General features: G+C 39.5%; 1 protein-coding gene across 1 annotated transcript; it reads left to right on the top strand.

The window, feature by feature from the left end:
- The first annotated feature begins 11,117 nt into the window (after positions 1–11,117).
- LOC111912663 (probable carboxylesterase 13) lies at positions 11,118–13,026 on the top strand. The gene is made up of 2 exons (XM_023908408.3): positions 11,118–12,212; positions 12,304–13,026. Exon 1 carries the CDS (start codon positions 11,187–11,189, stop codon positions 12,207–12,209), a length of 1,023 nt encoding a protein of 340 aa, XP_023764176.1. The 5' UTR covers positions 11,118–11,186; the 3' UTR covers positions 12,210–12,212; positions 12,304–13,026.
- The last annotated feature ends 563 nt before the right edge of the window (positions 13,027–13,589 follow it).

Here is a 13,589-nt window from a genome sequence, read left to right as displayed (position 1 = left end):
CTGCCGCATGTTCAAGTTGGGCTGATCCATCAAATACTTCAAACTCTTGTGGTCCGTATATATGGTACACCGAACCCCATATAGATAGTGGCGCCAGATCTTAAGGGCGAACACTACTGCCCTTAACTCTAGATCATGAGTGGGATACCTCACTTCATGAGGCTTCATCTACCTTGATGCATACGCTATCACATGCCCCCTATGCATAAGCACTGCGCCTAACCCAGACATCGATGCATCGCAGTAAACCACAAAATCATCAACTCCCTTTGGAAGGGATAACACCGGGGTTTCGCACAACTTCTGGCGAAGAGTCTCAAACGAGGTCTGCTGCTCTGGACCCCATGAGAAGGCAACACCCTTCCGGGTCAACCTAGTGAGTGGCACTGTAATCATGGAGAAATCCTGAATGAATCTCCGATAAAAACCGGCCAACCCCAGAAAACTCCTGATCTCGGTAGCAGACTTTGGCACTTCCCAACTCATCACTGCCTCAATCTTGGCTGGATCAACCAATATCCCATCCTGATTAACGAGATGCCCCAGTAACTAGACCTCCCGTAACCAAAAATCACACTTGGAGAATTTGGCATAAAGCCTCTCCGATCTCAACACCTCAAGAACCTCTCTTAAGTGCTCCTCATGCTGCTCCCGGGGATCTAGAATACACTAGAATATCATCAATGAGCACAATCACCAATCGATCCAGCATCGGCCTACATACTCTGTTCATGAGATCCATGAATGCTGCTGGCGCATTGGTGAGCCCGAAAGGCATCACCACGAAATCATAGTACCCATAACGCGTCTTGAACGCCGTCTTCTGGATATCCTCATCACGCACCCTCATCTGATGATATCCACACCTCGGATCAATCTCGGAGAACCAAGATGCCCCCTGCAGCGGATCAAATAAGTCATCAATCCTCGACAACGGATAACGGTTCTTAACCGTTAACTTCTTCAACTCCCGGTAATCAATACACATCCGGTGTGAACCATCCTCCTTCTTAACGAAGAGGATCGGAACTCCCCAAGGCAAGCTGCTCAGACAAATAAACCCCTTTCCCAACAGCTCCTGCAGTTGTGAGGATAACTCCTGCATCTCCGGCGGTGCTAGGCGATAAGGCGCCTGAGCGATAGGTGTGGCTCCGAGAATCAAGTCGATGTGAAACTCCACCTGCCTTTCGAGAGGCACACCCGACAACTCCTCAGGAAATACGTCCGGGAACTCACGCACTATCGGGACATCACCAAAAACACTTTGCCTCCCAGAGGCCTCCCGTGTATCCATCACATAGGCTATGAACCCCTTGCAGCCCTGCTGCAAACTCTGCCTCGCCCTGGCAGCCGAACAGAATGCTGACCCACTATGAGTCCCCTCACTAGAAACTGTCAGCACTTCCCCACTAGGATCTCGAATCATCACCAGCTATTGCTCGCAGTCTATTACTGCCCCAAATCGGCTCAACCAATCCATGCCCACGATAACACATATGTCCCCATTGCAATTGGGACCAGATCTATCGGAAACCCAACGCCGAAGATCTCAAGTACACACCCCCGAATCACATTTGTGGCATACACTGCTCGCTCGTCAGCTATAGAAACACGCAAAGGTCGACTCATCACCTCTCGTTGGATACTGATGTGCCTACTGAATTCTAATGACACAAAAGACCGACTCGCACCCGAGTCAAATAACACCAAAGCAGGTACAGAATTCACAAGAAAAGTACCTATGTATAACATAATAGAAACACATGATCTCATTACAACATAAATAAATATGAACATAATACATACTAGCCACAACGTCGGGTGCTGCACGGACCTCCTCCGATGTCAGCTGGAACGCTCTCCCTCGTGCCTTCGGCGCCTCGACCTTCACCGGCCGACCCTCAATAGCTCGCGTAGCAGCAGGGACAGATCCCTGTGGCGTCCCCTGTGCTGTCCCATTCAACTGCAGACACTCGGCCCTCCGATGTCCGGTCTGGTTGCAATGAAAGCAAACCATGAACCCCTTGGGGCAATCCTTGGCTATATGTCCCTCCTTGCCACACTTGTAGCAAGCACCAGATCTACAAACCCCATCATGACCCTTGCTGCACTTCCCGCAAGTGCGGCCCTTCTGGCCCCCAAATCTCCAATCGGCGGGCTTTCCCCGCTTGGCCGCCGGCTGAGACTGTGTCGGTCGGCGATCCCTGCTCTGAGACTCGGCCTCCTCCCTGGCCTGAATCTCCAGCTCAATCTCCCTCTTTCGGGTATTTTCCTGGAGCTCAGTAAATGTTTGGTATGATGAGTTCGTCGCGAACTCACGAATGTCTCTACTCAGAACGCTCAGATATCGGCTCATACGTGCCTGCTCGGTCGACACGTGCTCAGGGCAGAACATCGCCCTCTCATGAAACATCCTGGTAATCATAGTAACTGACTCAGTACCCTGCTTGAGGGTCAAGAACTCCTGAGCCAACCGTTCCCTTTCCACCGGGGGAACGTACTCGTCTTTGAACATGGTGGTGAACCTCTCCCAGGTCACCGCTGAAATCTCCGCAGAACTAAGATGCGCAGTCACAAACTTCCACCAGTCCTTCGCTCCCAAACGAAGCTGGTTCAGCGCAAACTGAACCCTCAGATGCTCTAGACACGAACAGGTGTAGAAGCATCCCTCAATGTCAAATATCCATCTCATCGCAACAATCGGTCCTGCGTCCCATGAAACTCTGGTGGCTTCGTGTTGCTGAACTCCCAGTAAAGCAACGAGTCACCCACCTGTGGCCTGGCGGCAGCGACATCTGCAGTGGCCGCAGCAACAGTAGCATCCGTAAGAGCAGCATACCGCTCATCAAAGGTCTCAATCAGTGTGGTCTTAATAGACCCAAAATCTCTGGAATCTCAACTCGGATGGCAGCAGCCACCTCCTCATGAATCATCTGGCGGAGCTCCTCATCGCTCACGCCTCCCTCGCTGGTCTCTGGTCTGTGGCGCGTCCCAACGATGATGTCTCTGAAATACAATATAAAAATATCAAGGACTCGCTTGAGTATACTCGCACTCGATAACCCAACCCTACTTGATTCCTAGTACCCTAAGGATTCCTACTTGGACTGCACACTTATCCGGTGTTTCCAGTAGTATGGGCCCAATACTACCTTCCACACCGCACCAGTATTCATCCTAAGTCATCCTCCAAGGATCCTAAGTCATAAGTACTCTATCTCTTTCCACACATAAACTACCCTTCGGTAGACTCTCATAGCACATCACTGCTACTTACTTATTCTAAAGCATCCCATGGCAGCAGAAATCTTCCTAGGCTAAAACATCGCAAATCAGGCCACTCTAGTCCTAATATGAATACCTAGCCTACTCTTCTAGTCCTAATATGAATACCTAGCCTACTCTAGCATGCATAACACATTTCAATATATCTCATAACACATAATGTAAGGGTAATTTGGGAAATCACCGTTCGGGCGTTGGCTGATCATACACACTGCTTCCTTGCGTATCTTCCAAATTCTTTTACTCTTTAGAAAAATTGTTTATTTTATGAAAATCTTTCACAAATCCTCAGTTTGAGTTCAAATACACCCAAAGGTGAATCCGAATCCCTCAAACCAAGGCTGTGATACCAATTTGTAACACCGTTAAATTTCAAGCAATTTTTTGTTTCATTTAATTTTAATAAAAACATTTCATTTCCAAATCATCCTAAAATCATGTATCCAATATTTTCACAAAATAAAACACAATACATAATCCATATCCCAAGATCTCAAAAGCATATCATCTGCAAGTGTGTACTGATCATGCCGGCGCCTTCCCGCGATCATCACTGGTACGTGAAACACATAACATACAAACGGTAAGCATAAATGCTTAGTGAGTTCCCCAAAATACCACATACAACACTTACGCCTTTCCAGGCCATAACTCTACAGGATCTTCCGATCCAAGTGTCTCAGGGGATTTCCATCCCATAACTCTATTGACCTTCCGACCCATAATCTGTTGACCTTCCGCCATATCATCATACTCATATCATAACATATCACATATATAACATGCATCACATAAACATCATACACATAAGACCTTCTGGTCACACATAATTACCCCATCGGGTATGGCATAGTGAGAAGACTCACCTCGCTGATGTCGGATAATCACTTGTGCTCGATTCCCCAACTTATCGTCCTCCTATATCATAAGTACATCTCTAATTAATACTTTCCTGACTTAGTTTGACTAACACTATTAAGTCAACACTAGTCAACCCTAGTCAACGGTCAACCTTTGACCCGACCCGTCAAGTCTTGCATAGACCCGTCAAGTCCATACGTGAACTCGAGTCCTTTGAATCCTTTTGGACTCACCGAGTCACTCACCCAACTCGGCGAGTCATCCACTGATCTAAGTCATGGGACAACCCGCTCCAACTTGTCGAGTCTGCTCATGGGCTTGACGAGTTCATTCCATGCACAACCTCAAACAACCTTCTGAGGTCAGATCTATTCCTCTAATCCTTAGATCTAACCTTCCCAAGCTCAATAATCTTGATGCACATGCAACATCTATATGACCATATATGATGATTTAACCCTAAATACCATAGCCTAAGGTCATAACCTCCATTGTTCTTCATAAAGCTTGATGAGTAAGGCTCTATGGACCTCTATGGATCCAGATCCAAAGCCTTATCACCAGAAAGGGACTATTTGGACATCAAATCAACCTAACAAAGGGTCCAAGAAACCCTAAATCCATATATTTTTCATAAAACAGAAGAAGAGCCGAATTACTACCTCAAATGTGATGATCTTAGCTTCAAATCCACAGAATAGCAACCTCCTTTGCTTCCTCTTGGCTAAGACCTCATTCTTCTTGCTAATCAACACCACAAAGGTCAAGAATGGCTTCTTTTCTCTATCAAAATGCTCAAGCACTCTAGGGTTTCTCTTAATGGACTGGTAGCCACAAATGACGGCCATATGGGCCTTTAAATAGGTCCCAAATCCGAGAAATTAGGGTTTCTTTCGTCAGCTCTGACTCGGCGAGTCACTCCCCTTACTCGTCGAGTCCCCTCATTAACCACGTCATCCAGTCGCGACCAGACTCGACGAGTCTAAGCACCAACTCGTCGAGTCACCTTACATAATTACAGAAACACAACATAAATTAATATACCTGGGAAACTGGGTATTACAAGAAGTATGTGTTTTGTAGGTAAAAATAATATAGGTTGTGTGATAGTATATATAAAACTTGAATTTTTTTTGTATGTTACCGTTTGAAGCAAACGGTCGAAATTATGGTCGTTGAATAAAACCACAAGCAAAATCGCAACGTGACCTTCCGTGTTCACCATAACGCCTCTTAACATAACACCTAATAATGGCAGGGGGTGTTCCTCCCATTATGACACTGTTATTAGGTGCCATGTCACCTATAAGGGGGCTTCCCGTTGCCCACACCCGTCTCTTTTATAAAATACTAGGTGAATGCCCACACGTTGAGCAGAAACACCTATATAATTGAAATCTTTATAAATATATGTTTTTTTAAATATAACAATAAAGTTGTTGTTAAATTTGATATAATAATTTATATACTAAATTGATATAATATATTGATTATTTTGAATTATATGCTAATATATACATCTATTATAACTGTATAATCTCAACCGTTTGAATGACTTCTACCCGTCAGCTACTCATGAATAAAATTAAATATAATATATGGTTTAATGTTATTTATAGTTGTTGTTATTTTTAATTAATTTTTAAAATTTATTTGTTTAACGTTTTAATTTCTATCATTATAATTATTTAAAACATTAAACATTGTTTTTTGGTTTTAAAGGTATCAATATAATAATAATTTATATAGACTTATTTTTAACTATTGTTATTGTAAGTTAGTTTAAGCTATTTATTTGAAAACTTTTAACAATTATAAAACTATCTTTATGAAATATTTTAGTTAAATTGAGATTATAATTTAGTTTTTGCATTTATCACTATAATTATCACTTTTAACTATTCACTGGGCTGTTTAAGTGGAACTAAAATTTATATTTAAGTTGATACTGTAATGTTATATTTAAATTAACAATTTAAGTATTTTATTCAAACTGTTAAAAAGTTGTAGCTTTAAACTGATAATGGTTTACATACAACAACATATTAAATATAATAAATTAAGTATAATATGTTAAAAGTTAAAGATATAACTTTATAATTAGAAGTAAAATTATTATTTTAATATTGAAATTTAGTTTATTTATGATTACACTTTAAGTTCGATATTTATTTAACCTTATTAACCAGCTTATAATCATTATTAGAAAGACACTACAATTTATCACTTTTAATTATTTACAAAATATTCTTTGGGGTTTTTAAGTTAAACTAAAATTTATATTTAAGTTGATCATGTAATGTTATATTTAAATTTATAATTTACGTATTTTATACAAATTGCTCAAAAGTTGTAGTTTTAAAATGATAATGATTTACATCTAACATATATTAAAACTAATAAATTAAGTATAATATGTTAAAAGTTAAAAAACATAACTTTATAAGTAAAAGTAAAAATATTCTTTTAATATTTAAATTTAGTTTATATATGATTACATTTTAGTTTTGATATTTATTTAATCTTATTAACTAACTTATAATCATTATTAGAAAGAAATTGAAAAGTCAGGGAGTTTCAAATGAATGTGGTGAAAGGAAAAATGTTTCATTTATATATATACTAGGCGTAACCTCGCGCGTTGCACAAGAATGCATTTAAGTAGTTAAAATAATTATGGGAAAAAATAAAAATATGTTGAAATTTACATTTTTAGTCATGTTTTTAGGCATTAACCGAATTATCAAATAACATAAAAATTCATCAACTTATATTTTGATACTATCTAATATAGTCTATAGCTTATAAATTTTACTTTTAATTTTATAATATCCAATATATATTATAAGTTTTTGTATAACATTCATATAATATACTTTTCTTATGTCCGATAATATCTTTTGGATAAAATAAGAAATACGTTGTTTTGAATGAGCTATTAATAAACACTATTTAACTAATAAACTTTGTATTACACTATTTATATTAAACCAAAACATCCAAGGTTTCATATATGAACTTGAAAATATTATACATTGAAATTAAGAATGAAGTCATACAAAATATATCATTATACATAAATGTCATCAAGAGTTTTAAAATAAGTCGATTAGTAAATATGATATTTAACTTTAATTACATATTTTGCAAAGCGTATGTTTGACTTTATGTTGGTGCACCGAGAATCATCTTCCTTAATTTGTACCTAAAAAATTAAGGTGAATAGGAATATAAAATAGATATTACTAAGCATTAATATAAATAATTGAAAAACGTATATGGATCTCCTACCATCGGTTAAAGACAACATATCTCTCTAGTGGTATCGATTCCTATGTGAAATTGAAGTAGTCATTCTATGTACACCTTGTTTTCTAATTACATTAACAAATATGAGTAACCTAACCTAAAAATGTTATCTTTATGTAAGAAAAATATTTTAGTTAACTAACAAATTAAATAATATAAGTTTAAGCGTTAGGAGTTTCAAAACATTAATATTTTTATTAATCAATCAATTAAGTAACACATGTTAAAATTTTTACAATCATTATTAAAAAGCATTTGGAATATTAGATTTTAAATGAATTTTGGTTGAAGTGTTTTGACATCTATTATAATATATATATATATATATATATATATATATATATATATATATATATATAAAGAGAGAGAGAGGAGAGAGAGAGAGAGATGGAAAATATAACATATGCATGAGTTTTAATTAATTATCTTTTTGAAAAGGTACAATTACAAAACAAAAAAAACATATTTAAAACATTTAATTAAGTATTTTCAGCATCACCCTATATAACATATGATCAATATATTAATGATTAAACCATAATATATAACTATTGTATTACAATAATCCAAAAACGAAAAAAATATAAAGACGAATTAGTATAACAAACTTACAAATTAAAAGCACTAATATAATAGCATATCTCCAAAAGTGGTCATAAGACCTCAAACTAACACAAAAACCTTGAAGTTTGTTTTCTTTTTAAAATTTGTATATGATTTGTATCCATGTCTGCCCAAAAGATTGGCCTTTTTATAGTAAACTTTTCACTAAATGCTAATTAAACATAATATAAGTTATAAAACTTTTGAGTGTTAAATCATAATTAAGAAAACTTTTGAGTTGCATTAGTTTAAAAAGGGGGTTTCAAATGGATGGTTTGAGAAAGTTAAAAAAGGGGGTTTCAAATGCATGAGATTCAAGAAAAAATGCTAGTTTTATAAGTATGTATGATATAGAGATTAATTTTGGCTCATAAAATTCAATTTCAATTACTTTAAGTGTAAATATCGTATAATTTAATTTATTTGGTAGATAAACGGTTTTATTTGATTACATGTTAAAAAATTGATTCTATTTTTTTTTTATTATATCATTATGTTAGACAAATGTAAATTCCAATTCAATGCCCTCTTTGTCGATTAATGGATCAACTCCAATTTCTCGAACTTGGCTAGAATTCTCCGTTGCTTTCATGTCGTCTCCGGTCTCCGTGCTAATTTCAACAAGTCTAGAGTCTTTGGTTTAGGGGTGGCAGACAATGAGATTTCCAGTTGTGCCAGAGTCCTTGGATGTGAAGTTGCCACCTTCCCTTTTATTTATCTTGGTGTTCCTGTGGGGGCCAACATGGCTCATAAACGCAACTGGGCTCCGGTTATGGATCAAATTAGTGGTAGAATTTCTAACTGGAAATCAAAAAATTTATCCTTTGGTGGTAGATTAATTTTAGTCAAATCAGTCCTTGGGAGCATGCCCCTGTATTACTTTTCTTTGTTCAAAGCTCCGGCTTCCATCTTGGAGAACATTAAAAAAATTAGACGTCATTTTCTTTGGGGAGGATGTGAGGAAAGAAACAAAATTCAATGGGTAAAATGGGATACTGTCCTAGCTAGTAAAAAGTGCGGTGGCCTCGGTGTTGGTTCTATGAGGAGTATCAATATTGCTTTACTCTTCAAATGGTTCTGGAGAATAAAGTCAGATAGCACAACACTTTGGAGTCGGGCTATTTGCGTTATTCATAACTCCTTTTCGAAACCGCTATCTAATCTTTCTAATAAGTCTTTTCCAGGCGTTTGGTATAATATTGGTAAAATTATGCAAGATGTTGAAGCTCTAGGCATCAATCCTTTGAAGATTCTCAAGTGTTCGGTGGGCTCTGGTACTAACACTCTCTTTTGGCATGACTATTGGCTGGGAGATGAACCTCTTGCCTCTAAATTCCCTCACCTGTTGGCCCTTGATGTGAAAAAAAATCTAGTTTTGTTTCTGAGAGAATATCTGTAAATGGCTGTGATGAGATATGGTCCACTGGCGTGGCCTAGACTGCTCTAGCGCGCCAGCCTGGCCTGGCGCGCTCCTGCCAACCCTGCCTGGCGTTCCCTTGCCAGCCCTGCCTGGCGTTCCCTTGCCAGCCCTGCCTGGCGCTCCCTTGCCAGCCTTGCTGGGGACTCCCTCGCCAGCCCTGCTAGGGACTCTCCTGCCAGCTCGGCCAGGCGCTCCCTCGCCTGGCACTCCCTTGCCATCCTCTCCTGGTGCGCGCCCGCCAACCCTGCCCGGCGCCTCTGGGCGGCCTTGCCCAGCTCCTTGCTAGTTGGGCCTGAATTAGGCTGGCCCAAGGCCTGACCTAATTGTCCCCTATATAATGAATAGTACCTCCTCCATGGAGAGGCACCCTTTCCCTGGACTCTCCCCCAAGTGGTGCTACCACTACTAGACTTCCCCATGGCTCAGCCGCCACTATACTCCGGCTGGGTGGCTCAGCCGCCACCCGCCGCCGTCAGCCATCACTAGCACCAAGATGGTTCTCTCCAGCTATGGAGGACCATCTCAGATCTTCTAGCTGATCTAACTTGACCGTTGGAGTCCGCTCCCGGGGCACAGTCCTTGGGGCGGCTCTAACGCGTCTCTATGATTGTGATGTCAGATCTCCGCCGCAGCAGAAGACCAGAAGACTCGCCGGAGGCTGATGTTCCATCATTTGGCGCCATCCGTGGGACTCGAACCCACGACCACGTGAGATCGAGGAGTGGGACAAATTTCTATATTATTTCTTTAACTGGTCTGTCTCTAATTCCCGGACTTCTACCTTGGCTACTGATGGCAGTTTTTATGTCAATAATTTAAGACGTATTATCGATTCTAAAATCACATGTGCTGTTGATAATCCGATCATCTGGACTAATGAGGTCCCCCGCAAAGTAACTGGTTTTGCTTGGCGCGCATGTATGGATCGCATTTTTTCTGCGGTGGCCCTTTCTCTCAGAGGAGTCTCCATTCCCACCTCCTGTAACTTTTGCTCTAATGGACTCGACTCTACAGATCACATTTTGATTGGCTGCTCGTTCGCTACTGAGGTGCTTCAATGGACGTTAAAATGGTGTAATATTCCATGGCAGACTTTTGATTCGGTGAAAGACCTGGTGGGTTTTGCGGCTAATTGGGGTAGATGTCCAAAGAAGAGAAGAATCTTGATTGCCATTGTGTACGATTACCTTTGGTTTGTCTGGAAAGCCAGAAGTGACATGGTGTTTAATAAAAGGCATACCACCCCTACGAATACGGCGGACCACATCATTATTGAGGTCTATAATTGGGTGAACTTTAGGGGCAATTTTGGTAGATTTATTTGGTCGGATTCGCTTTGTTGTCCTTTTAAAACTATGTAGTCTTGTTTTGTTTTCTTTTTGCTCCGCCTGTCTCTTATAGGCTTGTGTTTGTTCAATTTTATCTGTTGCTTTTTTATAAATCGCGGTTTCAAAAAAAAAAAACAGTAATGATTTATTAGAAATTTTGCTGCCCCTCCTTTTTACTTTCTTTGACTAATAGGTATTGCTTTCTAATTAGAAAAAGCCTCCAATATTGAAACTATTTCAACGCATCCACTGTTTTCTAAAATGACTCTTCTGGTTCGTAAGCTCACCAATATTGAAAATAAATACCAACGCATCCACTGCTTTTTAAAACAACTTGTTTTTGGTGGTAAACCCGAATATTCTCTCCTTTTCAACGAGGTATGTCATTCTCCTTCGCTCCATTGCCTTTATCTTACCCTGAAGAGATACAACATGACCTTTCCCCGTTTATACTTATCCATAAAAATGGTCGTATTGAACGGCTAGTCGGAGAAGAGATCACCCCTCCATCAACCGATTACACCACCGGAGTTCGCTCCAAAGATGTCCAAATCTCACCGGAAACAGACCTCTCCGCTAGGATCTACTTGCCAGGAACTATTATCTCCCAAGAGCATAAACTCCCTGTCCTTATTTATTTCCACGGTGGTGGTTTCCTTTTCGGAACAGCCTTCAGTACTATGTTCCAGCCCTTCCATAACAGGCTTGCTTTGGAAGCACAAACCATCATCGTTTCTGTTGATTACAGAAGAGCCCCCGAACATCTCTATCCAACTCAATATGATGATTCTTGGGAAGCCATCAAATGGGTTGCTTCTCATGCAAATAGAAACGGTTCGGAGCCATGGCTTAATGACTATGCTGATTTTGAACGTCTGTTCTTTGGTGGGGAAAGTGCTGGTGGAAACATAGCTCACCAAATGGGGATGAGGATTGGGTTAGGAAAAGACTTGGATGCTTTTGGTGATCGAGTGAAGCTTTCTGGGATTGTCCTGATCGATCCACACTTCTGGGGAGAAACTCTAATTGGTGGTGAGGTGAATGCTGATGTTAAGGAAATAAATATCTTGGAAAAACTCTGGCGAGTGATGAACCCATCGTTAAGCAGTTTTGATGATCCGTTGATAAACCCGGCAAAAGATCCGAATCTTTCGAAGTTAGGGTGTCGAAGGGTACTTGTTTCTGTGGCTGAGAAAGATTTGTTGAGGGATAGAGGATGGTATTATCATGATGTTCTGGTGAACAGTGCATGGAATGGGCAAGTTGATATAATTGAAGCCAAAGGAGAGGGACATGTCTTCCATTTGTATCCACCTTTCCGTGAAAACGCTTTAACTTTGTTCAAGACTTTGTTTTCTTTCATCAACGGGGACAACTACATAGATGTACACAATAGTGGTTAAAACGTATGCTTTTCAATGTTTTTCATGCTAATAAAGAAATACTAAATACTAAATAAAGTTCACATTACCATGAATAATTGTTTGTGTTTTCTAGGTTTCGTTTATCATGGACTTTGTATATATGCTCAAAATTTGCCTTTCGCATTGAGATCCCAAAGATCATCCGAAGTGGAGAGGCGTACATCTAATGGATGCTTAATCCAACTTCCAAAAGGAACGAAGACATCTTAATCAATTAGAAGATGAGAGGTTTAACGTTGAAGAGCAAGACACCAAAGGAGAGGAAAGAAACTGACATCATAATCAACAACACAGGCAAGAACAATGGCTAAAGATTGTTTCTGTTGGATATCAGGCCCTTCCCTTGAACACCAAAACCAGGGGCTGAGCTTCAACAATTGATTTGGGGAGCGAAAATATAATATGTATAAAAATTGGTGAGCAGGGGGGCCACATCCAAAATTTTATATTTTTTGGCAAAAAATGTATAAAATGAAACTATAAGGACTGTTTCTAACTAAAAAAATCAGGGATGGGGGACAGCCCCCCTTGCCCTAATAAAGCTCCGCTAATGACCAAAACAATATACACATGTGGTTAATACGTGAGAAATACAAAGAAGAAAAGATACAATTATGACGGAATATGGTTGCACTTCTATTCATGAAACAAGAGGCTTTTATAGCCTACAAAACCTAAGAGGCAGGGTCGGTCCTGAAAAATGAAATATTCTTAAAGGACCAGGACGAACAAGAAGGACCCTTATATTTATTATAATTTTTTTTTTAAACAAAAATATATAATAAAAAAAACTGGGCCATGTGCAGTTGCTCACTTTGCCCCCCCCCCCCCCCCCCCCCCCCCCCCTCTAAGCCCCCATGCTAAGAGGACTAAACAAGAATAGGCTCACGTTTTCCTGTTTTATAGCAATAAAACTAACAATCAAAAACCACAAAATACTTGGTCCACATGACCAATTCAACCAATTGACCTACTACCTTTTATTTAATTCAAATACTAAACTAAAACTTTAACTAACCTGTCAAGATTAAACCCAATATTCACCCCATTAATTTTGACGATCATGACTTGTTTCTTTATCACCTCAAAGTCTGTTCTTCCACATTCTCTTTCTTCGCTGTGTACTTGCCACAAAAATCACAACGTTCGCAGCCTATCACGTTCACATACATACAAAGGAACACCCTTGCTACTTGCTTTCTTACTATATATTTTTCAAAGTTTCAAAACTTTGTTCGGTCAGTTTCTGTGAACCTGTGGTCTTACTTTTATTCTCAGACAACCCGTCTGTCTTTGTTGTCTCTTTCGGTCTCGAACTAATTTTACTCGGTCTAGATGTCGTCTGGTCTTTTGCGGATC

The sequence above is a fragment of the Lactuca sativa genome, chromosome 1, assembly GCF_002870075.4.
Source record: "Lactuca sativa cultivar Salinas chromosome 1, Lsat_Salinas_v11, whole genome shotgun sequence".
Classification (NCBI taxonomy): Eukaryota; Viridiplantae; Streptophyta; class Magnoliopsida; order Asterales; family Asteraceae; genus Lactuca; species Lactuca sativa.
This window is presented reverse-complemented; position numbering and strand designations above follow the sequence as displayed.